The sequence below is a fragment of the Paramormyrops kingsleyae genome, chromosome 18, assembly GCF_048594095.1.
Source record: "Paramormyrops kingsleyae isolate MSU_618 chromosome 18, PKINGS_0.4, whole genome shotgun sequence".
In the NCBI taxonomy this organism is placed as follows: Eukaryota; Metazoa; Chordata; class Actinopteri; order Osteoglossiformes; family Mormyridae; genus Paramormyrops; species Paramormyrops kingsleyae.
Window position 1 is genome coordinate 22,442,768 of NC_132814.1, and position 27,863 is coordinate 22,470,630.

Consider the following 27,863-nt stretch of genomic DNA (forward strand, 5'->3'; position numbering starts at 1 on the left):
ATTACATTAATAGTTATGCCCCAGTATGGTGCTCTTCTTTTCACTGCCAAGAACATTTGGCCAACTGTGTTGAAAGTGGCTATATACAGTATTCAGCAAAAAGCCTTAGGCAAAGAAAATGACGTTCAAATGATCTTCATGTTGGTGTAAAACTCTGATATTATATCTGTCAAAATGTGTCAGCTTTCAAAACCATTTCACCATTTCAAAACCTCTCCTTAAGTCACCCCAGTGTTTGCAGCCCCCATCCAACACACCAACACATTTTTTGACCTGACCACTAGCACATCTTGTATGGCTAATCAATACCTCTCAGATAACCAGTTAAGGAGTTACGTGAGCTGGTGGTCAATCTTCACAAATACATGGAGTGACTGGGTGCCCCTGAGGAGAGGTTAGGGAACCGTGTTCACGTCGCGGCCCAACAAGATATCGCCGACTTTTTGGAGAACAGAGGAAGTCCTCGTGTTTTCTATTGTGTCCCTGTTAATTTGCATATGTTATAATTTTTATATATGTGAACAGTAATCAAGAAGTAGTAGAAGATTTGAATGCCCTATCAGCTGACCGCTGTCCGTCGCTGCTTATCCTCCAAACTACTGGCTACAGCATTAAGTCAGATTTGTAAAGCTTAGTGGCATTCGACACAGAAGCTGAGTCAGCCGGTAATCATCAAACTAAAAGCTGCTGCAAGACTCTGAAACTCCAACAATATGATCAGGGAGAGCAGACTGCTGTTTCTGGGACCCCATTCAAAAAGTCACCCCCCCCCCCCCCACACCTCAAATATTTCAAAAGCTAAATAAATAGCTAGCATATAGAGTCAGGAGATGGTAGCTAGCTAGCTGGTTAGCAGAACATGCTGCTTCAGCATCTCCTAAATAATAAATGTGTTTATTTCATGTTTAGTGTAGTGACTGTTTTTGGCCAACAGGGGGCCCCCACAAAGATGTGAAGCAGTGATTAACACCTGCGCTGATCACAGAGGAAAAAGGCAGGTATGCTAGCTTCAAAACGGGCCGGCCATAAAGACCTTCCTTCCTGTGCTCCACTTAATAGTTCAAGTCTGGCAGAAAAAGATACTGAGGGCCCATTTTTCCAAGAGGCAAAGGCTCATCATAAGAATGCTGTTTATTACAGTCTTATAAACACAATGGAAAAGGACAAGATGTTTGGGTTGAGCCTAAAGATTCCTTTGCTCCACTGAAATCTCAGGCCTGTATCTCATTCCGTGCCACTTAAAGGGCGTTTTTCTGATCTAAGGGAGGGATCCCAGGAAGGAGGTGCTCTGGAGTCTCGCAGAGACAAGCAGTTTTACTTCTGTAACTCAAATGTTACTGAATAATAACCAGCCCAAAAGGAGACAGAAGATTAATTAATCACACAGGTCTATATCCCGGTTCTTGGGAAACTTTCAAAGGGAAATTACCTTCATTTCCACCCTTATTCGCCTACAGTTTCACTTGTGTTTCTGATGCCTGGAAACTGTGATTATGCAATGACTGTAGTACCCAGAAAACAGGGAACATTCCCAGAACTTCAGTCAACGTTAAATGAAGGTATTCTCAAAGTCGGCAGAGAATGTTCTTACCGACACATTTTACATTTTAAAGGTTCTGTCGTTGACAGCACTAAAACACTATCACCTGAACATCCTTTTAATGCAAATACTGCTGAAAAATATTCCTTTATAATGATATATTACATGATGAATATGTTACATGCGCATACTGGGAATGTGCAGGACAGCCTTGAACACATGACCTCTGACATGTAAGGCTATAGTCTCACCCACTACCATACACTGGCTGTCATATTACGAGCTTTAATTATAGTTGCAGTTGTAGTAGTGAAATAATATTCTGAGAACATCAGGAAAATTGGACACTTTGAATGTTTCCATTCCTTAATCGTCCCCAGGCTGAAAAGTTGTTAGTGGGGTAGACAGGAAAACAGCAGCTGTGGTCTCCTAGTGTAGTGATGGGTAATACTTTAACGGCATTCTGAAAGCACAACACCAAAGGCAGACATTAGGGCAGTGCTTCTCAACCTTCCTTGCACCGTGACAGAATTTTTACCATGCTGGCTCAGTCATGACCCTATATTAAATATAGGTTTTAATTAATGCTATGATCAAACACTCAGTGCACTCTACAATTTGTGCCAATGCATGCCTGTCGCACAAATCTGATTGGATGTGCCAGTGAATTTTAATTTAGACATCAGTGGTTTGGCTTCTTGGATTGGTTGAGTGTTCATTAGTTTTGTGTTAAGCATTTACAGACCCAACATCCATTTATATAGCTTAGTTCTAGAACTGGGGCTGGGAAATCTGATCATGGATCAGCGTAGGAGCTTGCTGGTTTTAAAATGCTCACATATTTACCATTACATGTTCAGTAAATAAAAAATCTAAAATATACAATTCTACAATATAAAATTCCCATGTCTACGCAGTAATGTATCTTAATGAGTTTGCTGTGAAATCTGTCCCGAAATCTCCTTTACACTCACAGATCTTATGTGTGACTTGGGACCTGCCCTCACTAATGCACTGTAAATATGTTTCACCCAAAACCTCTGTTCTGACTTCAGAACGTGTTGTAGCTTTAAACACTTGTTTATAATGCAAAGGGCAGAAAATGTATCCAACTGCTGAGATTTTCATCTGCCGTAAATTCGTGGTGCTAACATGAGTTGCAGAGTGCTTTGTGCACAGATCAGAGCACGCTGTCTGTAACGTACCCTGAGCTGCACAGAGCACAATCCATACTGCACACTACATACTCAACAGATAACAGACTTTATACGCTGCACTCAACATACTCCAAACTGTACATACTGCACACTCCATACTCTACACACAATGTACACTATACTGCACACAGCACACTCCTTATTCTGAGAAAAAAAGTTTTGCTACTGAACACACAACACAATTCACATAGCAAAAAAAAAACAAAAAAAAAAACACCTGCAGAACATATGTGGAACAGATCTGAAGGGGGGACATAAATGCGTCTGTTTCATTTTGAAAAACTCAGACACAACGTTTTCTTAAAAAAAAAAAAAAAACATGGATATAATTCAGGCGTTTAATGCAGTTTTATTGGTTTGCCTTAAATTATTTCTAGGTCCACACTCAGCATCTTTCACACCCCTTTCCCACCGACACCGACCACAGCGTCAGACATATACGTGCGTTTTCACCGCCTTGCTTATACCGCCTGTCACAGCTTCTCCTTAAAGCTGAACAGAGCCACGTAGATGTTCGCTACTCAGGCGGCCATAAACACAGTTGCCAAGCAGAGAGGGAGGGACGCGGCGGGACAGAGCGACGCAGAAAGCCGGTGGCCGCTTTGTTCTCACTTGCACTGCACACGTGTGCATATTTTAACGCAGCAGCCAAAGAGCAATGCGCATGCAGCCAGGCTGAAAAAGCAGCAGATTCGTTTCTATTATTCATCTGCTGGCTCGGTATCCATGCCAAGTCTGTGTTTGTTTGTCAAAGCGGCTCGTAGCTACAATCTTCCCGCACCGCTCCGCATACGTGACTGACAGTTGCGCGTTCCGCATCGGGCTAATCAACCTCCTTGTTCATACGACGCGCTGCTGTCTTTGAAAGCCTGCCAGCATTCTCAATCGGCTGCAAATAAAGTTTGAGCAGGATAAAAATAAATGCTTTCTGAAGACTCTCCCAGCTCCGCTGAGTAGAAGCAGAGTGGATATGTCCGTGCAGAGCGTCTCATGGGAGCGCAGTTCTTACGTTTTGCTTCGCTACCTGGACGCGGCATGTCATGGCAACGAGTTAAATTCTCATTCACCGCTAGATCGTTGGGATGCAGACCGGTGATCGTGCAGCAGTCGTCGGACTTTGTGACAAAAAAAAAATCATTTGTCTTGCTAAAAATATCAAACACGGTAAAGAGCGCTTATCCAATGACGGCACTTGTGTGGCAAAACCAGGAAGGGTTCTAATGAGTAACAAGCTTGCAAGGTTAATGAGTCATTTTAGACGTCAAGACGTCCACAAATTAAAATAAGAAGGTGATAATAATACATGCTAAGTGGGTAGTACTGATGCTTCATGTCTTCAGGGTTGTGGGTTCAAATCTTACCTATACTGTCTTGTTATCGCCCCTTGCCTTATTCTGGTGTTCTTCTGCAGTCCAAAGGCATGCAGCTGAGCTAATCTGTATCTCTAAATTCCCTTTTGTGCGTGTGCCTGACCAGAGTGTGTGGAAGATGGATATACAATAATAATCCATCCATGTTCTAACCATTCATCTTGGTCAGGGTCATAGGAGGTAGGGCACAAAATAGGGCAAAAGGATGGGGTACACACTGGATGGAATGCCAGTCTATAACAGAGCATATAATAATATTACATCATATTGGTCTGCTCAGTGTGTTAAAATGCTGTACCCATGATCAGACGGTTGCTGGTTCAAATCCCAGAGTTTCCAGGATAATTTCACCCTTGGGTTCCATAGCTAGACCCGTAAACTCCAATTGCTCAACCCTGCTTCCTCAATTGTGCATTGCTTTAGAAAAGAGCGTCTGCTAAATTAATATGTGTAAAATACAATGGCAATAAAATAAGCTAGCAGTAGTGCATATGCTGTGCATGGAGAGATCACCCTTTCTGCATCTGAGCCGCTGAGGTTTCTAGGGTGGTCGGGGTGTTTATAAACAGGCAGACATCCTCTCAGCCGGCGGCCCTGGGCGGTGAGTGACATGGTTTACAGCAGCGGGAGGATTGTACAGCCGGCTAACCAAACATGGCTGCAAAGTGCCTGTATAACGGCTCACATTAAACACCTGTGATCAGGCTGGTCTTTAACATGCATGCGTGTGTCTGTATGCGTGTAACAGCCTGCATTTAATGCCCCTGATTTGGCTGGTCTCATGCATGCATGTGTCTGTATGCGTGTAACAGCCTGCATTTAATGCACCTGATTGGGCTGGTCTCATGCATGCGTGTGTCTGTATGCGTGTAACAGCCTGCATGTAATGCCCCTGATTTGGCTGGTCTTTAACATGCATGCGTGTGTCTGTATGCGTGTAACAGCCTGCATTTAATGCACCTGATTGGGCTGGTCTCATGCATGCATGTGTCTGTATGCGTGTAACAGCCTGCATTTAATGCCGCCGATTGGGCTGGTCTTTAACATGCATGCGTGTGTCTGTATGCGTGTAACAGCCTGCATTTAATGCACCTGATTGGGCTGGTCTCATGCATGCATGTGTCTGTATGCGTGTAACAGCCTGCATTTAATGCCGCCGATTGGGCTGGTCTTTAACATGCATGCGTGTGTCTGTATGCGTGTAACAGCCTGCATTTAAATGCCGCTGATTGGCTGGTTTTTAACATGCATGCTTGTGTCCATACGCGTGTACTGGCCTGCATTAAACGTCCATGATGCCTCGTTATTAGCATGCACCCGTGTGTCCGTAAGCATGTAACAGTCTGCATTAAGTGCCCGTAATCCGGTTGGTTATTAACATGCACACGTCGTGTCTGTATGCATGTAACGGGCCACATTAAACGCCCATGATCAGGCCAGTGTTTAATATGCAGACGTGTGCCTGTACTCATGTAACAGCCTAAATTAAATGCCTGTGGTCTGGTTGGTTTTTAACATGCACATGTGTGTCTGTATGCGTGTAACGGCCCACTTTAAACATCTGTGATCAGGCTGATTTTTACTGTGCACGTGTGTGTGTGTGTGTGCTGTAGGTCGCCAGTGCTGTAAGCTGGTTCATTAACCCTTATGGCTCTTTCTAACGTGGTTATACTAGGAAGCTGCTCTGTCGTAGTAGTAAAACACCACTGAACGAACCTTGTAAATATTTAACTATTCTTGTAGTACATAGGGTCCTGCAACATTAGCTAATGGTTATTTAATTTGTTAATGGTTGGTTCCCATGCTGTAGGAGTAGAACAGTTTCACTGTAGCTTTAAAATAGCATACAGTAGAAATATTTAACTTTGTGTAACTTGCTAATGGTTGGTTCCCGTGCTGTAAGAGTAGAATATTTCCGTCTCGCTTTAAAATAACACACATAAACATATTTAACTTCTTGCACATAGGGTCCTGCAATATTAGCTGACAGTTATTTAATTTGTTAATGGTTGGTTCCTATGCTGTAAGAGTAGAGTACTTTCAGTTGGCTTTAAAATAGCATACAAGAGAAATATTTAACTGTTCTTGTAGTACGTGGGATCCTGCAACATTAGGTCACTGCTATTTAATTTGTTAATGGTTGGTTCCTGTGCTGTAGGAGAGGAATACTTTGAAAGACCGTACAGTAGCTTAAACAAGAGCCGTAAAGCCAGAGCCCGTGTTCTGACAGGCAGATGTAAATGGTGGCACGTTTTGTGGAATGTCAAGTATGGAAATGGCGTAATGTGATTAAATGCTGTGGGGGAGATTCCTTCCGAGGAAGACGCGTAACGCAGCAGCATCCATGCAACACCATCCCACCCCCCCCCCCCCACCCGCCGCCCAACCCAGCATCGCTTTCCTGCCATTTCTGCTCATCATTTGTCTCCAAAACTCAGAGTTTGGTTGCAGTTTGAATGTTCCATATTTGACATAGTGGCAGTTTGTATATGGCTCAGTGGGTTAGGACTCCATACCTGTGGTTGCACATTTACCAGTTCGAATCACTGGGCCAGCACTGTGATGTCTGTCACTGTTGGACCCCTGAACGAAGCTCTAAAATTGCACCAGGGGGGCTGCATGCCTGTGCTGTGACCCCCCCCCCCCCCCCCAAGCTTGCTCTCACCCATATGTGTGTCTCATGGAGAGCAAAAAGGGATAAGTGAAGCTGTATCCACATAAGGAATTATCTCGATTTCTGAGGCGTGAGATGCAGAAAAAGACTGGGCTTTATTAAGTTGGATGTATTTCAGCAAAAGTGCAGATTGCTGAGATAAAAACCCAGACAGAAATCAACACAGCAGTCAATCTGGAGACAGTCAGGGGAGGGTCCTGGTTTACGGTCTGCCAATGAGATCCGGATTGCTGAGGGGATGGACGCTGGGTCTGCGACCCTCTGCAGAGCCACATGAGAGGATTGGTCCTACACCGCAGGCGGATCATCCAATGACACGCCATGGTACTGGCAGCCCCTGCCACTGTTTGGTCAGCTGATGTGATTGGCTGTTGTGGGGCAGCCAGGAGGTGACATCACTACAGTGTCTGAGTCTTTCGTCACCTGCTAAAAGGGGGTACACCACCCCCGAGACAGTGCTGAGGTTACAAAATGACCGGCTCTGTCTTCAATGTTAATTTAGATTACAAAAACAGACATATTATTTCTCACTTGTGTGAATATGCGCTCTGTGATAGCCTGGCATCTCACCCTGGGCGCATCCCAACTTTGTATGCTGTGCTACTCAATTCATTAATCAGTAAACGAGGGGCAGTGCCCTATAGATGTTATGCAAACTGAACAAGCAGAAACAGAAAAGTAAAATGCTCCCCGCGGAGCTAAACTGCAGTTATTAAGCTGCGGTAGCAGCTGGACTAAAAGTCAGGCTTCCTGTTACGATGATGTCAGGCGAATGAATGATCACATGACCTCACAAGTGATCAAAATACTGATTCATAGAATGGAAATGCACAAGAATATCCTGGAAATATTCTTCATCTGTCTCAGATTTAACTTCTTACAGTTTTGTTGACAGTTTTATTCAGTTCGGTGACGCCGTTATATCTATAACTGACCCTGTTTCCTACATCCTGTAGATCTGAACACTATTTTGTCTGTAATCTAAGCCGAAAGCTATGTGGTATTTCATTCATCTTTGAAAGGTTAACAGACAACTTTCTGTAGCCACCAATCCTATGCAGGTTCACCAGGGGGCCACAGCCTGTCCTGTAAGCTTCGGGTTCAAGGGGAACATGATCCATTCTGCATTGATTATCTGAAGGAGAGAATTGTTTTCATTATGCCTTTAAGCAGTAGGCATTTGTGGAAGATATTGTTGAAAATAATGCATTTGCAAGTAAAATGTGTTTGTTGAATCTTCTTTTGTGGGGGCAGCGCGTGCCCCCGTGAACGGAAGGTCGGCAGTTTGAGCCAGGCTCCCGGAGAGTAGTCACACCTCTGCGCCTTTAACCTCCAGCTCCAAGCTTGCTGTCATCTACACGTGTCATGGAGAGCAAGGTGCGGTGGGCGTAAAGATTATTCTCCACAGGGATCAATGAAGTGTCATTATTAAATAGCGATCCCTGAATATATTTCTCCTGTTGACACTTATATTAAATTGCGTACTACAAAAAGTCCAAATCCAGAAGTCAGTGCAGAACTAGTGTTTGGTTGGCCAGGTACCAAACGTACATATAGAGCTCTCCTTCACATGCTTGGTAATTGACCAATCAAAAACTAACTCGGAGTTCACCGCAATTCATGCAGGAGGAAGCTGCAGACATCAAAACAAACATGCCATGCTTATGACTGTTGGTCTGAAAGTGAATGAAAAATGAGTCCATAAATTATGGGAATAGATGGCTTAAAAAATTTGGGTTTGTAATTAACTCCCTATAAAATCAAGTTCTCTGACTGGTTTGTGGCAGTAGGAAGGCCTTACCTGTACAGACCCAGCGCCAGCTTTGTGGCCCCACTCAGAAAGTCACTTTGCCCACCCCCCCCTACTTAGCAGTACTTCCTGCTTCAGATTGTCCTAAGTAAGAATAAATTTACTTAGTATTTAGTGTAGTGACTGTTTGTGAACAACAAGGGGCCCCATTGAAATGTGTGGTTTATGTGGAGGTAAACTGCGCTGCAGCACAAACCCCTGAGATTAGGCTTTGACCAAATTTACCATCTCATTCAGGAACTGTTATGCAGAGACAGAGAAGATGGATGAGAATAGACTGGAGGGGTAGAAGATGGGAGCATGGGGCGGGGGGGGGGGGGGGGGGGGGCTGGGGGGGTAGCGTCCTCAAAGAGTATGAAAGATGTAAAAAGTGAGGAATGATCGAGACAAGCACATGCATGTAGCATGGAAGGAGCCCAGAAGGCAACATTTAGAGAAAAATGTATCCAGAGCTGTGTGGCTCCGTGGGATATAGGATGTTGTGCCTGTGAGCTGAAGGTTGCTGGTTCCCATCCCAGGCTTGGCAGAGTGATGTCACCACTGGGCCTTTGAGCAAGACCCATTACCCCTAGTTGCTTGAGGGACTGGCTGATCTGCTTTCTCAAAAATATGTGTCTCTTTTGGTAAAAGCATCTGCTAAATAATGGAAATGTGCATCTGAGGAATGGGCTGTTAGTTTCTATGGCTATCAGAGGACAGCCCACCCCTCTGCCTGGCAATTGTGTGCAGCTGGAGCATTTTAAACATCACTAAGACCCAGACTGCCCTCTGTGCTGGGGGTGTTGGGGGTGGAGGGGTTCCGGAACTTTCCATCACCACGGGTGATCAGCGGGGCATCCCCGCGTGTCAGACCCTTAAGCAAATTGACGGTAGGTGGGCTCATATCTCCCATGCGTGGGTCGCTAATCGCCTCGGGTCTGTCAGCAGCACCTGACAGGGTGGGGGGGGGCTGGAGTTTCGGCATTCGGAAGCATGTCTGTTAGCAGGAGATGCAGTGCAGCCTGGCACTGGAGCAGTTGAGTGTTAAGGGCCTTACTGAAGGGGCTAATGGTGACATCACTTGGCTGACCCTGGGTTTTGAACCAACAATCTTCTGATTAAAAGCACAGCATCCTAACGCACACACCAACAGTAAGCCAGTGTCAGTTTGCGTCCCTCCCTTTCGTGAACATTCCCGATCACAGTGGAGAGTGCCGACCCTGAGCAAAACGAAAAGGCACCCAAAAGAAGATTCTGGAATTGGAAGACGACTTTCATAAAATTCTTTCCCCACTCGAGTTTATCCCAAAATGTTAAGCATGAATAAAAATTCCGGCGACATCATGATGATTGAGAAATCTGGAACTCAAAGTACAAAGGGGAATACATTCAATTACATTCAAAAAAACTTTTATCTCACAACAATGACTTTATTGTCTCCATCGACTTGCATTTGCAAATGACCTCCCGTCTGCCTCTGTCAGCATTACCTCACATTTACACATTTCATTCATTCACACACATCCAACAAAGAGATTTTTCATTTTTACTATCCATATTGCTGTTGTCTTCCAGACAAAAATCATTGCTAATCATTGTGGCGTGTGTGTATGTGTGTGAGAAGCTTTTTTGGTAAGTCCTCCATGAATTCCTGCCCTGAGGTATAAAACAGCAGAACTCCAATGACTGTTCTCCTACTAAATCACTTAAATGACAGTTAGTTTCTCCCGGTAAAATATCAAAGTTCTGACTGTTAGCTAGAGACATTCCAGGCAATCCCAGGTTTCCCATAATCAATCTATACACCAAGACAGGTCTGACTTTTAACAGGTTTTGTGTGTACTGTGGGAAATATTTGATAATGGCAGGTGTGAGATCTATGTAGTGAAATTTGCAGTCATTCATTATAGTAAATAGACAGTGTAGCCATGGAAGTTTTTGAACTGCCTCCTAAATAAGTTGCTGAGTGGGTGTGTTGTAGTTATCACACATTATTTATAGCTAAATTAAAGTAAATGCTTTGATTTTCGCTCAGGGATCTCCATGGTAAACTGCCACCCCTCCCGTCCCATTAGCTCCTGGTCATGATCAAGGAGCATGTGCTGACAGGGACGGGTATGGGGGGGGGGGGAGGGGGGGGTTAGCGCGGGGTTTAGCACACTTAGCACGTCAGTCACAGACAGCCCCGCGGCCATGGTGACCCTGCGGTGTGTTTATGCAGCCTCTCCCCAAGTGCACGGGGGGTGTGAGTGGGGGGGGGCATATTTTAGTCAGGCCCGACAGCAAGCTTCATGTTTCGTGTAAATACTGGCCCCCCTGAGCCGTGCTGGGCCAGTTGACTGAGTGTGTGTATATAGGTTCCATATGTGGCTGAGAACCCCCCCCCCCAAAAAAAAAAATTCTACTAAGAAGGCCTGCGGATGCTTTTGGGAGACCTTCGACCCCCCTGACCTCCCCAGCGGCTGCAGGGCTGTTTGTTAGTCCTCGCTGCGAGTTCGGTCCCTTAGGTGACGCATCCTCTGAAACTTGGACTCCCTTCTTCAGCACAGAGCCGCAAACCATCCCGACGTTCAGCTCATCAGTGGGACAGTCAACACAGCTGCTCTTCAGGCTCCCCAGCAGCCTTGGTGAAGCATTCTCCAAGAATCCAGGGAACACGTCCTAGTCATAAAGGCTGAGGCCCTCTTAGCATCTGAATCCCTCCAATTCAGGATAAAGGGTAATGTTTGGGTCATACTGCCCTCTACTGGATACAAGTGAGAGCAGAGCCGACGGGATCGCGTCATCCCCTTTCTTTGTGGTCGGGATTTGTTTGTATTTCCACCGTGAAGCTCAAACTGAGGGTAAGACTCACAAGTTTATAAACAGAAACCTTCAAATATATACCATTCATGAATCTTGAAGCATGCTGTAAACACGCGAAGAATTTCGAATCAATTTCAGCGCAACGTGTGATTCCCGATTCTCCTTAGTGTTTTCTTGCGCTCGTAACATTCTCAATGCATATTAACTTTGTCCGGATTTTCTTCCCCTAAACTTGACGATAAGTGATAAAGACCGTTTGTGTGCGAAAGGTCGAAAAACATTTTATGAAAATGATTTACACGTGAATTTTTACTGTCAAAAGAATAGCTAGGCTACTAGTGTGAATGAAATATGACGGTTATAAATCGTCATTTCTGGCCACCTCACCACAGTATGTGAAATTAAAACAAATAAGAATGAGAAACTGGAGCCTGGCAGCTTCTTTAAAAGAAGTTTAAAAGCTATAAAATTAATGTCAGACATTTAATCTGCCTCCCCAGAGAGCCCGCGCAGTTCAGAGATGGATATTTGCGGTTATAATAAGGTTAACTAGCTTTTTGAACATGGATTCGTGAGGAGGCTTAAGTAGATGGAGACGGCACAACCAGGACCCTGTAATGCATGTTTGTGATTTGTGCCCCATAATACACTGAAACCAATATATTCAGCAGCCTCTATTAATAATATTAATAATTAGATGTGATACAAATTGGCATGAAGACTAATGAAAACAGCACTTCTTCATCTTTTAAACCAGATTTGTTAAAAGATTATCGAAAGGTCTAAGTATCTTATAGTGTCACCTTCAGACATATGATGTATGGAGTCATACTGAGGTGAGATATCAGTCTCATTGGTCCTGGTGCCATTGCAGAAGTAATAAGCAGGATGTATAATATAAATATTGACATAACAAATATGCAACAGCTACGCTCTTTTGCTCACTTGTGGTAAACCACCAAACCATCACAGTCAGCGATACCCTGCAACTCCTTATCCAAAAACCATCAAAATACCTACCAACCACTACACACTACCGGGGTATAACTCCCAGAACATCACATGTTACATAAAGATCAGCAGAGATAAGACTTCTCGCTACTTTTTTTTTTTTTTTGGGGGGGGGGGGGGGGAGTGACTTTTTTTGGTGTGGGGGGGTGGGGTTGCTCGCTGATTGAGCTCCGTAACACGGACCAGCCTTCAAGCAGCTCCAGTGTGCATGGTAAGTCGCTCCCAGCATCACGAGTCCCCCGGGGGCCCGACGGGGTCAGACAAAGCGCTCCGTTCATCCCTGGGGGCCCGATGCCAATGAATGGCCCCGGGGCCTTGCCCGGAGAGGCCACCAGCCATCGGAGTGACATTCAAAACCCAGCGGTGGCCCCTGATAAAGAGCCCGGGGTTCGGCTGCTGGGGTTCAAGTTTCTGGGGGGGTGGGGTGGGGGTGCGGGTTTTACCATATGAATGTCAGTTCGGCTTCAGCGGCCGTGGGGGCCTCAGACTGGGCTCCTTTGTCTGTCCTGCCGCCCTCGGGCTGTCGCTCGGCGTGCTCCGTGTTCAAAAGACCACCTCCATTAGGCCTAATGAGGTCAAGGTCGCGGCGGTGGGTGGTCACGCTGTTGCGCACATGGGGAGAGACGCAGAACACCGGCCATCCACTAGGGGACCCCCCACAAGGCTTGTGCTGTTTTGCCATTTCCTTTGATAGTGAAATACTCACTTGTTTTTTTTTTACACACTGCCTGTTGCAGAGGGGGTGAAACATTAGCACTGTGAGATGCATGAACTGCCTTATTGGCACAGTAGGGCATGCTCTGCAATCCATTGATATCATCATTCCTGCAGCATGCTGACAATGATTTGCGCAATAAAAAATAGACAGAAATGCCTCTCCGGGAGGCATGTGTGGCTCAGCAGGTGTGGCCTGTGATCGGTAGGTCATTGGTTCAAATCCCGTGCTTGTTAGAGTAACCATATCACTGTTGGGCCCTTGAGAAAAGCTCTTAACCCATGAAAAATGCTCTAGGGGTTCTGGGTGGACAACTGACCCTGCGGTCCGACCCCTAGCTTCAGTTTCACCTCTATATGTGTATGTATTACTTTAAAAAGCAGAGCATGATGGGATATGTGAGAGCTAGCACGTGCAAATGTACCTGTACTTATTGTTGTGCTTAAGGTGCCACCAAGTGCCGCTAATTGGCTTCCGAATCCCAAGTGCCATGTCGCTCTTGCGCTTTATGTGCCTAAAGATTTGCCACTTCCTTAAAATATCCACCTGTGTGAGATTTTAACCGGCTCCAGCTGGATTATAGCGCCTCCGGGAAGGTAAACAGAATCCATAACTTGGCGGGTGAGACTTTATCATCACATGGTGACGAATGAGTCGGGAACAGGGCTGTTTTCAGGCAGGGACGAGGCGTGTCAGCTGCAGGAAGTCAGTAACAGCGCCCCCCCCCCCAGAGGAACACCTCACACATCAACCAAGGACACATCCTCCACACTGACAGATCCCTGTAGGGGGGAGATACAGCCGTATAACAGTGCTGATAAAGCTCTGAGCATAATACTCTTATCAAAATCCGCTCTCTCAACCACTCTCACGTACTTTATCATATTTTATCTTTAACTGATATAGAGATCCTGAATCAGAGTGCACAGACCTTTATAAATCCCATTATTTCATCATCTAGAGAAGCTGTTTCCATTCCTCTCCCAGAAGAACCCCAGACTGATTGATTGCTTGCTTGCATGACTGATTGATTGATTGATTCTTACCACTCAGATTATCTGGAAGTGGAACAGAATAAATTTAAGGATTATCTCTGGATGCTAAAAGAGGGATTTTTAAGAAACAAAGATCTAGGGAAGACTCTGCCTTGGAGCGAAACTGTGGAGGAACTCGGAGATAATGGTGATCTTCTCCATTAATGTATGTGTCACACGAAAGGAATGTTGACTGACAGAAAATCATGAGGGGGTTGGGGTGTGTGTTTATATTGTTGTAAATAATTATATACAATTCATGTAGAGTGCATAACATGTACTCTCCAAGTCATTGCATCACTCTTGGGTGGAATTTTACTCTGATGGGACTCCTATAAACACACGGATGGAGGCACAGACGAAAGGCATGTCCTGCAGTGTGAAGTTTCGCTAAGCATGCTGAGATCGACGGTGGGAATTTATGTCGGCAGCGAACCAAGAGGATCTGGGATGGTGTTATAGAGCAGCGGCCTTACCGAAGGTTTCACACACGACCTGCAAACGTGTTTTATGAAGACGTCAGGTCCGTCACTGATAAATGCAGAGGGTAGCACTTCGAGGTTCTAAGCAGAAGTCACCCGCTACGGAGGAAGAAGATACTGCAGACAAAGACAGGGGGTCACACACTCAGCAGACAGGGTTCAGCAGAGGACACTGGCCTTCCACGTCATTTTATAGAGTCTCTGTATATACATTCTGTATATAAATTTGTTTTCCAACATTGGTACTTCTCTCCCCCTGGGAGTATTACTACACTGTGACAGGTCTGGATTGCGTTTCTGTGATATTAATGTTTTGGTTGTGACTCTAAAGTTCAGCACATCACTCTACCATCTCTGGTTCTTGTTAGGGGTGTAAAACTCCAGCACGCAACAGACAGATCCTTCCTCTCTCCCCTTCAGGCTTCTACCAACCCTTTAGTACGTAATGTCCCACATCAGTGTCACAAAAACCCAGAGAAAACTCCCACGGCTTCCAACTGAGTGACGGGAGAGCTACTTAATACGGGGGTGCGCTTTCATTTCCTCTTTATACCACCCCCCCGCCCCGAGCCATCCAGGTTTACCATGGGAACTCAACTGACTTGTCTCAGCCTTCTGTTACTAATCATTGAGTATTAGATTTAATTCATTCTCCCCGCTGCAATCTCACATTTGAAGAGCAGCAGTAGGCGGTAAATATTTTTCCTTTGGCTGGTCCTGCTGTTTTCATGATCCTGGGTGAATCTCAATATGCATACTTGACCGTTCTTGTGTTCCATTGCCAAAGTCCAGGTCCAATACTAAGGACACAAGTGCAGAAGACAGTAAAAATCTCCGGATGTTGGTCTTTTTCCACCTCAGATATCAAGGATACCTCAGTTGCATCCCCGCCATATGAGACCAATCCCATGATTCATTGCTCCCCAAGTTTGGTTTTGGAAGGCAAGTCAGCAAGACCAGTCTTGCCAAGACCACAAGTATGGTCTCTGCGTTCTTGGTATTGAGATTCACCCCCTGTCTCTAGCGCTGATTCCTAACGTTGAGATCCATTTGCTTCTTTTACCATTGGGTCTGACTTCCCGACTCTGGAGAAGATCTGGAGAGCTTTAGGAGTAAGATGCAGCAGATATGGACTGAGATTTGTAAAACAGGAATATGTGTCTTAGCAGTGTAGTTAGTATAAACATGACTTGAGGTCTGTGCTGATGGCCCCTTTAGTTATAGAGTAAATTGCTCCTATTGTTAATGATTTAACAAATGAATGGATATTGCCCCTCGGTTTGCATTTCTATCCTGCACACATACGTTGTACATATCACACCCATTTACAGAGGGGGCTATTTACTGGAGCAGTTCAGGTCAGGTTCGTGTGCTCCTCAGGAGATGAGCTGACGTTATTGTGAAGGTTCATAGTTATTGTCGCCACATTGCCTGCTGTATCTGTCTGTGCTTCCTGTGGACACATGCAGCTTAATCCTATTGCCTTTGAAGCAGGAAGAACATTAAGCCTGCGAGATTAACAGGGTTTCTTGTGTGATGTTAGTGGGTGACCGGAGGTGGGGGGGGTAATGAGCTACATTTCCATGGGGGGGCGCCTCTTTCTGGTCCTTTCCGCTGATTCTCCTCAGTGCCTGCTGAGTAATGTCTGCTCTCCTGGGAGGTGGCTTATCATTGTACATAAAGGTGCCGTTTTGGTGCTAAACCCTGGGAATCTTTCGTTGGGGGAGGAATTTGTCTCACACAGTGTAGCAAGTGTTGGCGTGATGGGGGGGGGGGGGGGTGAGGGGGTGGAACAGGAGATCGTCTGGAGCTCACAGTCTTGAGGGCTTTTGAGAAAACTTACAAAACGATGTCTGGTGGATGGTGAGATATAAGAATACCCCCATTTTAGGGCCCGCCTGTCCTTCCTGGAGCTGACAGTAACATGTGAGCGAGGTGTGTATGTCCAAGTCAGGGCATCCCCTCAAATTAATCACAAACTAAGCAAATATCTAGCGAGTAGAGGCAGGAGGTTCTAGCTAGCTAGCTGGTTAGCAGAACATGCGCTTCAGCGCCTCCTAAATATGGAACACGCTTCATATTTAGTGTAATGACTGTTCGTGACCAACAGGGGGCTCCCAAATCACAGGAGCCCCATTAAAATGCCTGATTTGAGTGCTGGTAAATACTAGCGATGAGCAAAGCAAGGTGAAGTATGCAGCTACTCGCCTGGCCTGTGTCTTTCTCCAGTTCGTTAACGTCTGTATTCCTGCCCCCGATGCTAAGTGCCCCCCCCCCCATACACCCACCATGACACTTGCCCCTTACTGTGTCCTTGTGTGCTTTCGTCACGCTGCCTGTGTTTATGATTCTCCCAGTCACTTCTGTCGATCTCGTCCCCCCCCCCTTTCACCGACGTCCCCTCCTCCCTCTCACTCCCATGGATATGATCTCATCCCCCCCCCCAGCGGCGTAGGAGTAGGATCCATGCTGGTGGAGCTGTCCTGTTCATTCTGAAGTAAACAGGTCTCAGTGATCCAGTTCCCCTGAGAAATCCCTACATGCTAACGAATAGACATATATATTCCTCCTTGATACGCAAGGAATTGTGGGTAAAAATAAATCTGTATGTACCCAGCTTCCATGGTCGCTGTTTGACAAATGTATGCTGACTTTTGCCAGTTGCTTCTAATCTCAGATTTCTGAAATTGCACCCATTAAAATACACAATCCATATGGATGATTGTTGATCTGAACCACAAAACTAATAACAATAATACTATAGTTGCATATTTTAAGAAATATCCTAGTCATTTACGCGTATTTATTTAGAAGGCCCTTATGTCCAAAGCAAAGTACAACTGAAGCAGATTATCCATCAAATAGTACATTGATAAAACCCCTCTGGTCATATCCGTATAAAATGACTCTATGATCATTTCAGTGTAGAAACTATATTCGGTTTCACTTTTGGAACTTTCCTCTGGATATTTCAGTGTAGAAACTATGTTTCAGTTTTAAAACTTTTCTCTGCTTATTTCAGTGTAAAAACTATACTCAGTCCATTTCAGTTTTAAATGTATACCAGTTTAGCTAACTGTCTTTGGACTGTGGGAGGACACTGGAGTATCCAGTTTTCTGAGTAAATTTGATTCCCAGTTTTAAATACCTGACACACTATACATTCATTAACATCCAGTGAAGATCAAGATGTTGACATAATAATGTTTGGTTTTAATACTCATTACTCATTTAATCTGATACTCATACTCATTGAGGTTGATACTCATTATTACAGTATTTGATATGTTTGCTTTGTATTGGAATCCTGTCCGTGGTGAACCCCAGCCTTGTGCTGCCTGAGATAGGTCACCCTGACCAGGATAAGTCATTAGAAAATGGATGGATGGATGGATGGATGGTTTACACCTGGTCTCACAAATAAACAGGCATCGATGATACAGGCCGCGGCCTGACAGACATTGTTTAAATACAGGCCAGAAAAGGCTAGAAAGGCTTCATATTTAACGAGGCCAGAGGGCGGACCGTCCACATGCATCAGGTCGATGTATTTGTTGTCCTGAATGTCATCATGTCTTTTCTTAGGTAGACGCTTGTTGGCCATCTGGGTGTGTCTACATTCTGCTTAAATGCTGGGCTGTACCTGCGTTCTCGGATCCTCCGACTTTACATTATGAGTGTGATGTGCACTAAGCCACTGCCCCCACTGCTCCCAATGCTCCCACTGCCCCCACTGCTCCCACTGCCCCCACTGCTCCCAATGCTCCCACTGCCCCCACTGCTCCCACAGTCCCCAATGCTCTCACTGCCCCCACTGCTCCCAATGCTCTCACTGCCCCCACTGCTCCCAATGCTCCCACTGCCCCCACTGCCCCCACTGCTCCCACAGTCCCCAATGCTCCCACTGCCCCCACTTCTCTCACTGCTCCCACTGTCCCCAGTGCTCTCACTGCCCCCCACTGCTCCCACTGCCCCCACTGCTCCCAATGCTCCCACTGTCCCCAATGCTCACTGCCCCCACTGCCCCCACTTCTCTCACTGCTCCCACTGTCCCCACTGCCCCCACTGTCCCCAATGCTCTCACTGCTCCCACTGTCCCCAATGCTCTCACTGCCCCCACTTCTCTCACTGCTCCCACTGTCCCCAGTGCTCTCACTGCCCACCCAGTGCTCTCACTGCCCCCCCACTGCTCCCACTGCTCTCACTGCTCCCATTGCGTCACTGCAGCTTTTTACATCAGGCTTCACCCTTACATACTTATTCAGCATAGTTTTTGCTACTCTTGGCTTTATTGTGAGACATTATGCGGGGACATACACGGTTATGTGTGTTGCATGTATAGTAATTGTGCTTTGGTTTACTCATAGCAAGTCGCTCTTTCCGCTGTGTCCCAGGGGGCAGCAGTGAGGGGGGGGAGGAGCCCGAATGGCAGATGCTTGGGGGCCAGCCTGCGTGGGACGGTTGCTCTAGGAGCCTACTGGAGGGGCAGCACTTCACCTGGAGAAACTGACAGGTAGGCAAGAGCCGGGGTCTGAAATTTTACGATGTATAAAACAAACAAACAAAAATACATGTCTCACAGTGTCAGTGGCTCTCCCTGCATTCCCAACAGTATCAATTTAACCACTCTCACTGCATCAGTGGCACTCTCTTCTGACCCACAGTACAGACTGCAGGGGGCGCTGTTATGATGTATAAACCTAACCACTCACACAGTGTCAGTGACTCTCCTTGCAGCCACAACAAAGACTGCAGGGGGCGCTGTTATGATGTATAAACCTAACCACTCGCACAGTGTAACTGGCTCTCCCTGTGCCCACAGCACAGACTGCATAACCCTGAAACAATGCTATGGCTCTAGCTTGTTTTCTACTGGTAGCCAAATTATGAATCCCAGCAATGAGCCGATATTCCATTTTCAAGTCATGTCTTTTCACGGTACATCCAGCCGCAACAGTGATTGACTGATTCCTAATAAAACCAATCGCTGTAATTGAAAAGATTGGAAAATACAACCTTGAAAGTAACTGAAGGGGCATTTTGTAATGAAATTAAGCTTTATTTCTGTAATGGGTTGGTGCCCCATCCTCGGTTACTCCCTGCCTTGTGCCTCTATCTTAGGCTCAGAATCCCCATGAACCTGCACAGGACAGACAGGTATGGAAAACGGGTGGATGGATGAAGCTGTATTCACGATTTGTACAAGTATAAGAACAGGTACATTTTATTAGCTGTCACATATCCCATCATGCTCTCCTTTTTAAAGACACACACACACACACACATATACAGGTGAGACTGAAGCTTGGGGTCTGACTGCAGGGTCAGCCGTCCATCCAGCCCCCCTGGGGCATTTTTCAGGGGGTTAAGGGCCCTGATCAGGGGCCCCGTGGAGGTGTGGCTAACTAACGCGCACAGGATCTGAGCACAGAGGCCTAACCTGCTTTGTCACACACCAACCCCCCCCCCCCACCTCTTCTCATGGAATCAATAAAATAACTGATGAAGAAAATCTACATGTGACATTAATTGTAAGATTTATGCGGGGGTTTTGTCATGCAAATAACATCCAAACATTGCGTGTTGAGAACTATAAAAGTAGACAAATGTCAGCGATACGTGACATGTGCACAGGAAAAAAGGCGGAGAGGCTATTGTGCGTGTCTGCCTGTCAGCGTGGGAACGACCAGCTGCGTGTCCCGACACACCGTGATCTTTCCGATTCCCTGCCCTGAGGGACGTGTCACATGGCAACGGGGCCAGCAGACTTCCTATTGGCTGTTCAGCTTTTTCCCATCAGCATAATTAGCCTGGTTTGTCTAGTGCCCTTTATGTACTTTTCATTTCTGATGAGAGAACGCAGCCCCCGCCCCCTTTAAATATACTTTCACCACTGAAAAAAAAAACAACAAAAAACACAAAAATGTTCTTTGAACATGGGGTCTTGTTCAATTTCAATCAATTCATTCAACGAATTTCCACTTCTAAACAGAGGTACTTGATAAGCTTTGCAATGTGTGCCTGAAAAAATAACAGTAAATCACCATAGACGCCTCTCTGACAACTTGTAAAAATTTGTTACATAAAATTTGATTTATTTGATTTTACCTATTACTCCAAATACAAAATTTAAAACTTAAAAGTACATTATTATATTAGTATATTAAAGAGTGCCAAAAAAGCATATTAAAGAATGCCACTTAAGGAAACAGCCCAGAAAATATATCCATTAGCAATTAAATAGTCTGCCATTATGAAATGTACAGTTGATGACTCTCTGCCTAGATTAGCTAAATGTACAGTAACTGTGTAAAAAACTGGCACTAGAACACAGGTGATGTAACAGACATGCAAGCAATGTAGTCAACACCCATGGAAATGCATTTTGCCAGGAATTAATGGTTAAAATCTGGCATTACTGAAACCCAGCTGTGAAAGAATGCTGGATCTGCCTTGACTTTATTTCAGTTGTGCGTTTTTGTGGCGACTAACGTGGACATTATGACCTGATGAACTGTGTGAGTCAGCCTTGGCAATGTGAGGTTTGCCGCAGCCATCAAAGAGTGACAGACAACATGGGCCACATACTGTCCATCAGTGAAGGAATCACCAGGTAGCTTGTCGAGAGCTTACTCTGCCTTGCAAAAGTATTAAACCCCCCTTAAAATCGTCAAATTTGCATGAATTACAAATTATTCATCCACATGTTCTTGCTGTCATTATCTTTATTTCAAACCCATAGTCTGTCAGAGTCAAATTTCAAAGACAAAATCTTCTAAAGATACTCAAAATCTTTTAAAAAGCATCAGATTTCAATCCCTGCATGTTAGCATTTGGTAGGGTCACCTTTTGTCGAACAACGGCTCTAAGTATTTTTGAGTAAGTAGTTACCAGCTCAAGGAGTGATTTTAGCCCCTTTTACACTCCAGGAGTGATTCTAGCCCCTTTTACACTCCAGGAGTGATTCTAGCCCCTTTTACACTCCAGGAGTGATTCTGGCCCATTCTTCATTGGAGGCTTTTCTACAGGTTCTTGACATTGGTTGGATGTTGCTTCTTCACTGCAATTTCCAAAGAAAGCCACAGGTTCTCGATGGGATTTAGATCTGGACTTTGACTTGGCAACTTTAGATGCACAGCACTGTAATACCCTGTAAAGCACTGAGAATTATGAGGGGCTAGAAAAGTCTTGGATGTCAGCCAGAGGAGGATAATAAAAACTGACATTCCCCATGTTCTTCAAGTAGTTGTGGCAAAAGTCCCAGAATCCATACATCACGAAATGCCGGCTTCCACCTGAAGGGGGAGCCTTTTCGCCCGTGGCAGTTATATTTACACAAAAATGTTCTGAGGGCTGAAGGAAGAATGATTGGTTCAGAAAGATAACCAATCAGGTTGTAGAGGAGGTGGGTCTAGGATAGTACTTTAGAAGTCAGTAGAGGTCTTGTACCAACTTTTAATCTAGATTTGGACAGTTAAAAAATTTAAGTGTAGTATTATGAGACAAAGTTAAGGATATTTACAGAAGTTATGACTGGCTATTGGATATCTTGTCAGGACATGTGGTTAGCTATTGGCTATCATATCAGAATGCGTGGTTAATGATTGGTTGAACTGTGAAGACATCTGATTGGCTACCGATTCTCTTGGCAGGACGTGTGCCCATGAGGTCGTCAACGCTGGCCCTACTCTTCCTGATCAGCGTCCAGGCTGTAGCACACATAGGAGGGGACGCCCAGAGGACCACCGGGCAGGGCATGGCAGGGCCCCTCAGGACATCCGCCGGCCCCAGCGCCCCGATGGCCAGCCAGCAACAGCACCGGGACTCGCACCCCATTCCCGTAGTGGACCCCAAACTCTTCAACAAGCGACGCTACCGCTCGCCCCGGGTTCTGTTCAGTGCCGTGGCCCCAGGCCCCGAGGGAGAGGGACCAGGCCCCCGGGTGCGAAGGAAGGCCACTAAGCCAATGCACCGGGGCGAGTACTCTGTGTGCGACAGTGTCAACCGCTGGGTTATCAACAAGACGAGGGCCACGGACATGGCAGGCAACGAGGTGATGGTCCTCCCCAACTTCAACATCGACAACGTGGTCATCAAGCAGTACTTCTTCGAGACCACGTGTCTGACGGGTCCGTCTGGCACCACCGGCTGCCGCGGTATCGACGGGCGCCGCTGGAACTCGCATTGCTCGAACACGCACACCTTCGTGCGGGCGCTCACCTCCTTCCAGAACCAGGTGGCCTGGCGCTACATTCGCATCAACACCGCCTGCGTGTGCGTCCTCAGCCGCAGGTCCTGGAAGCAGTGAGGCCGAGGGGATGCTGCCGCGGCCCCACCCATTAAACCCCAACCCCCCCACAACCCTGCCCCAACCCCACCCACCCCAAACAGCCACAACAGCCTTAATGCCAACCAGCTGCCTTGCCCCACCCACCCCAAACCCATCCCACATGCCCCACCTACCCCTACCTCACTCTGTAAATTATTGGTGTTTTTAAGTTATGAGGACTGCATGTCATATTTATAGTTTATACAGTCAAATATATATATATATATAATGTATATGTATAAATTTCCCAAAATGAAAACCAAGCTTTTGTTGTTGTGTTGTTTTTGACATTGTTATTTATTAAACACTTCAGTCCACGCCTAGAAATGGTTGTTGTGTCTCATTGAATGATAGATTGAGCCATGGCACGGTCAGTCTGAAGCTGGATACCAGGTGGACTCTACAGTCTTCATTACTGTGAAGGAGTCTTCATCACCCACAGCAGATACTAATTTATTTGTTCTGGTTAATGAACGTGGTATGTGTGAGGAATGGATTTACGGCCAAATATATTTAAAAAGTCACTGTCAAAATGGCAATAACTGCCATCCATCTTCAGAAACCACTTCTCCTGTTCAGAGTCCATGGGCGCCAGGCAGGGATCAACCCAGGATGGGACACCAACCCATTACAGGGCACACTCACACACACCTATGGGCAACTTGGTAACTCCAATCAGCCTCACCTGTGGGGGGGAAACTGGAGTACCCGGAGGAAACCCCACGATGACACGCGGAGAACATGCAAACTCCACAAACGTGGAATCCCAGCAGGGACTCAAACCCAGGCCCCTGAGGTATGAGGTAACAGCTCCACCATGCCACCCCTAAAAACAACTTACTGACAAAATAATAATAATAATAATAATAATAATAATAATGACTGAGGTAATGTTTATGGGGGCCAAAATCCCGACCTGCATTTTGTTTCCCATTAGCTGGACAAATGACTTGAAGATCCTGTAGTGGATGTGATGTGGAGATGTTTACTGCACGGGTTCACCCGGGAGGAAGCCCAGGGGCCTCTAAATGTGTAACTCAGGTCAACCACTGCCTCCTCTGTTGGCAACTTTTACGGTTGCTACCTCAAGTGTTAATATGCTTCTGATACAATATGACTCCCCCCTTTCTTCCATGAAGCTGAGACCCTACAGAGAAACCCAACAAATTACACTTTATATTTTAAATGAAAAAATAATCAGCTTCTCATTGTGAATGCGGGATGGAAAAAGTAAGAGACACTTAACAGTTATTGTGTTTTATATATAGGCTGAGAGAAAATATAAACACAGGACAACAGATGTGTTTAACAACTACAGATGAAATGTATATACAACAGCTATAAAAATGGTATATAGCTGGTGAGAGGAAGAGGGGGTGGGGGTGCATGGAAGTGATACAGACGAGGAAAAGTCATCTGAAATGTTAGCAAAACAAAACCAAAAAGAAAACTTAAATAAAACAACACATTTATTCATTACCTCCCATTACTGTTCAATTAAGTTAAGGGGTAACGTCTCTTCAAAAAGTTCATTTGGTAATGCTTTACATTAACTGCATGTTCATAATGCCTTTATAATGCATCTATAGTACATTCAGTACACCTTCATAATGCATTCATAGAACATTCATAAGCAGCATGTAAGTACACTGTAACATCCTAACATCCCTTAACAGGATTATACAATCATAATGTTTGTTATTACCATATAATGTTTGTTTTTAATGTATATTAAAGCTGTTAAATTATGTTAGGATTTTAAGGTTAATATATAAGGTTAATAAGGTTAATAGGGTTAATAGCTCCATGCTGCTTATGAATGTTCTATGAATGTATGATAAATGCATTATGAATGTATGATAAATGCATTATGAATGTATGATAAATGCATTATGAATGTATGATAAATGCATTATGAAGGTACAGGTAATATAAAGCGTTGCCGTTCATCTTACAGTGATTCCACACCCCAGGGTATCCTGGGGGCTGTGACCGACTGCTTTCCCATGTCTCCATGTAAATAGTGGACCCGCTTAAATGCTGGTTTATATACAAGTCACTGCTCTCGTCCATGAGTATAACCGGCCTTGATAAGAGGAGAGAGCCTTGCCACAGGGTCTGTTTAAAATGCACATTTTTTCATCTTAAGATGGATGTGTAATATACTGTACGCTGCAAGCTGAGTTTAACTCGTTTGAACTCCATAAATTTATTCACCCATATTTGGTAAGTATGTTGGTACTGATGAAAGCACGACTGTATTTTGGTTCCTATATATTTATATCAATACGTAAAAAAAAAATATTATGCGATAATTATGCTAAATAGTTTATGGGGTTGCTCAGTGGTTTGTATGCGCACTCCAATGGTTATGTATTTGAATCCCAGCCCTGAATGTACTAATCCTAGTGGGAAATTCTGTTTTTTCCACCCCATCTTACTCTGCATGAAAGTGAGAGCAAGTTTGGACATCACAGTGTAGGATCAGCTAGCCAGCACCCCTGCAGCTGTGGATTAGGGACCTTGCTCAAGGGGCCACAGACATGTGGCAACTCTGCTGAGGCTGGGACGTGAACTGACAACCATCTGGTCATAGGAAGAGATGTTTAACCTGCTGAGCCATACACCACTCCCATCATACTCTTCGCATATTCAGTTTCCCTTATCGAACCCAAAAACATGCAATTTTTCTACACTGTCCATATTGTCTATATGTATCTCTGTACCCTGTAATGGACTGATATCACTCCCAGGGGCCCCTCACCATGTGCCCTGTGTCGGACTGATATCACTCCCAGGGGCCCCTCACCATGTGCCCTGTGTCGGACTGATATCACTCCCAGGGGCCCCTCGTCATGTGCCCTGTGTCAGTCTGATATCACTCCCTGGGCCCCTCGTCATGTGCCCTGTATCAGTCTGATATCACTCCCAGGGGCCCCTCACCATGTGCCCTGTGTCGGACTGATATCACTCCCAGGGGCCCCACACCATGTGCACTGTGTCGGACTGATATCACTCCCAGGGGCCCCTCGTCATGTGCCCTGTATCAGTCTGATATCACTCCCACGGGCACCTCACCATGTGCACTGTGTCGGACTGATATCACTCCCAGGGGCCCCTCGTCATGTGCCCTGTGTCAGTCTGATATCACTCCCAGGGGCCCCTCACCATGTGCCCTGTGTCGGACTGATATCACTCCAAGGGGCCCCTCACCATGTGCCCTGTGTCGGACTGATATCACTCCCAGGGGCCCCTCGTCATGTGCCCTGTGTCGGACTGATATCACTCCCAGGGGCCCCTCGTCATGTGCCCTGTGTCGGACTGATATCACTCCCAGGGGCCCCTCACCATGTGCCCTGTGTCGGACTGATATCACTCCCAGGGGCCCCTCGTCATGTGCCCTGTGTCGGACTGATATCACTCCCAGGGGGCCCTCGTCATGTGCCCTGTGTCAGTCTGATATCATTCCCTGGGCCCTTCGTCATGTGCCCTGTATCAGTCTGATATCACTCCCAGGGGCACCTCACCATGTGCACTGTGTCGGACTGATATCACTCCCAGGGGCCCCTCGTCATGTGCCCTGTGTCAGTCTGATATCACTCCCAGGGGCCCCTCACCATGTGCCCTGTGTCGGACTGATATCACTCCCAGGGGCCCCTCGTCATGTGCCCTGTGTCAGTCTGATATCACTCCCAGGGGCCCCTCACCATGTGCCCTGTGTCGGACTGATATCACTCCCAGGGGCCCCTCGTCATGTGCCCTGTGTCAGTCTGATATCACTCCCTGGGCCCTTCGTCATGTGCCCTGTATCAGTCTGATATCACTCCCAGGGGCCCCTCACCATGTGCCCTGTGTCGGACTGATATCACTCCCAGGGGCCCCTCACCATGTGCCCTGTGTCGGACTGATATCACTCCCAGGGGCCCCTCGTCATGTGCCCTGTATCAGTCTGATTTCACTCCCAGGGGCCCCTCACCATGTGCCCTGTGTCGGACTGATATCACTCCCAGGGGCCCCTCGTCATGTGCCCTGTGTCAGTCTGATATCACTCCCTGGGCCCTTCGTCATGTGCCCTGTATCAGTCTGATATCACTCCCAGGGGCCCCTCACCATGTGCCCTGTGTCGGACTGATATCACTCCCAGGGGCCCCTCACCATGTGCATTGTGTCGGACTGATATCACTCCCAGGGGCCCCTCGTCATGTGCCCTGTATCAGTCTGATATCACTCCCAGGGGCCCCTCACCATGTGCCCTGTGTCGGACTGATATCACTCCCAGGGGCCCCTCGTCATGTGCCCTGTGTCGGACTGATATCACTCCCAGGAGTCCCTCGTCATGTGTCCTGTGTCGGACTGATATCTCTCCCTGGGGCCCCTCACCATGTGCCCTGTGTCGAACCGATATCATTCCCTGGGCCCCTCTTCATGTGCCCTGTGACGGACTGATATCACTCCCAGGGGCCCCTCACCATGTGCACTGTGACGGACTGATACTGTATCTCTCCCAGGGGCCCCTCATCATGTGCCCTGTGTCGGACTGATATCACTCCCAGGGGCCCCTCACCATGTGCACTGTGACGGACTGATATCTCTCCCAGGGGCCCCTCACCATGAGCCCTGTGTCGGACTGATATCTCTCCCTGGGGCCCCTCACCATGTGCACTGTGACGGACTGATATCTCTCCCTGGGGCCCCTCACCATGTGCCCTGTGTCGGACTGATAAGAACATAAGAACATAAGAAATATGCCAATGAGAGGAGGCCATTCGGTCCATCAAGCTCGTTTGGGGAGAACTCAACTAATAGCTCATGGACTAATGGCATTATTATATGTCTATTTTTATGCATGAATGAACGTAATTTAAAGATACATTGAAATTCAAGGCAGGCTGGAATA

At 46.2% G+C, this 27,863-nt stretch overlaps 1 protein-coding gene across 3 annotated transcripts in view; it reads left to right on the forward strand.

Annotated features, from left to right (window-relative positions):
- The window catches only part of ngfa (nerve growth factor a (beta polypeptide)), a 29,122-nt gene extending 6,123 nt beyond the window's left edge, over positions 1–22,999 (forward strand). The window contains exons 2-4 of one of the 3 annotated variants that reach the window (XM_072702415.1): positions 19,032–19,150; positions 19,759–19,794; positions 22,290–22,999. In XM_072702415.1, the coding sequence (XP_072558516.1) occupies positions 22,301–22,945 (645 nt within the window). In that variant the 5' untranslated portion in view covers positions 19,032–19,150; positions 19,759–19,794; positions 22,290–22,300 and the 3' untranslated portion in view covers positions 22,946–22,999. Of the gene's footprint in view, positions 1–19,031; positions 19,151–19,758; positions 19,855–22,289 lie in introns of those variants that run through there. The other 2 variants (XM_023834085.2, XM_023834084.2) reach the window with 2 other exon arrangements.
- Positions 23,000–27,863: the final 4,864 nt, after the last annotated feature.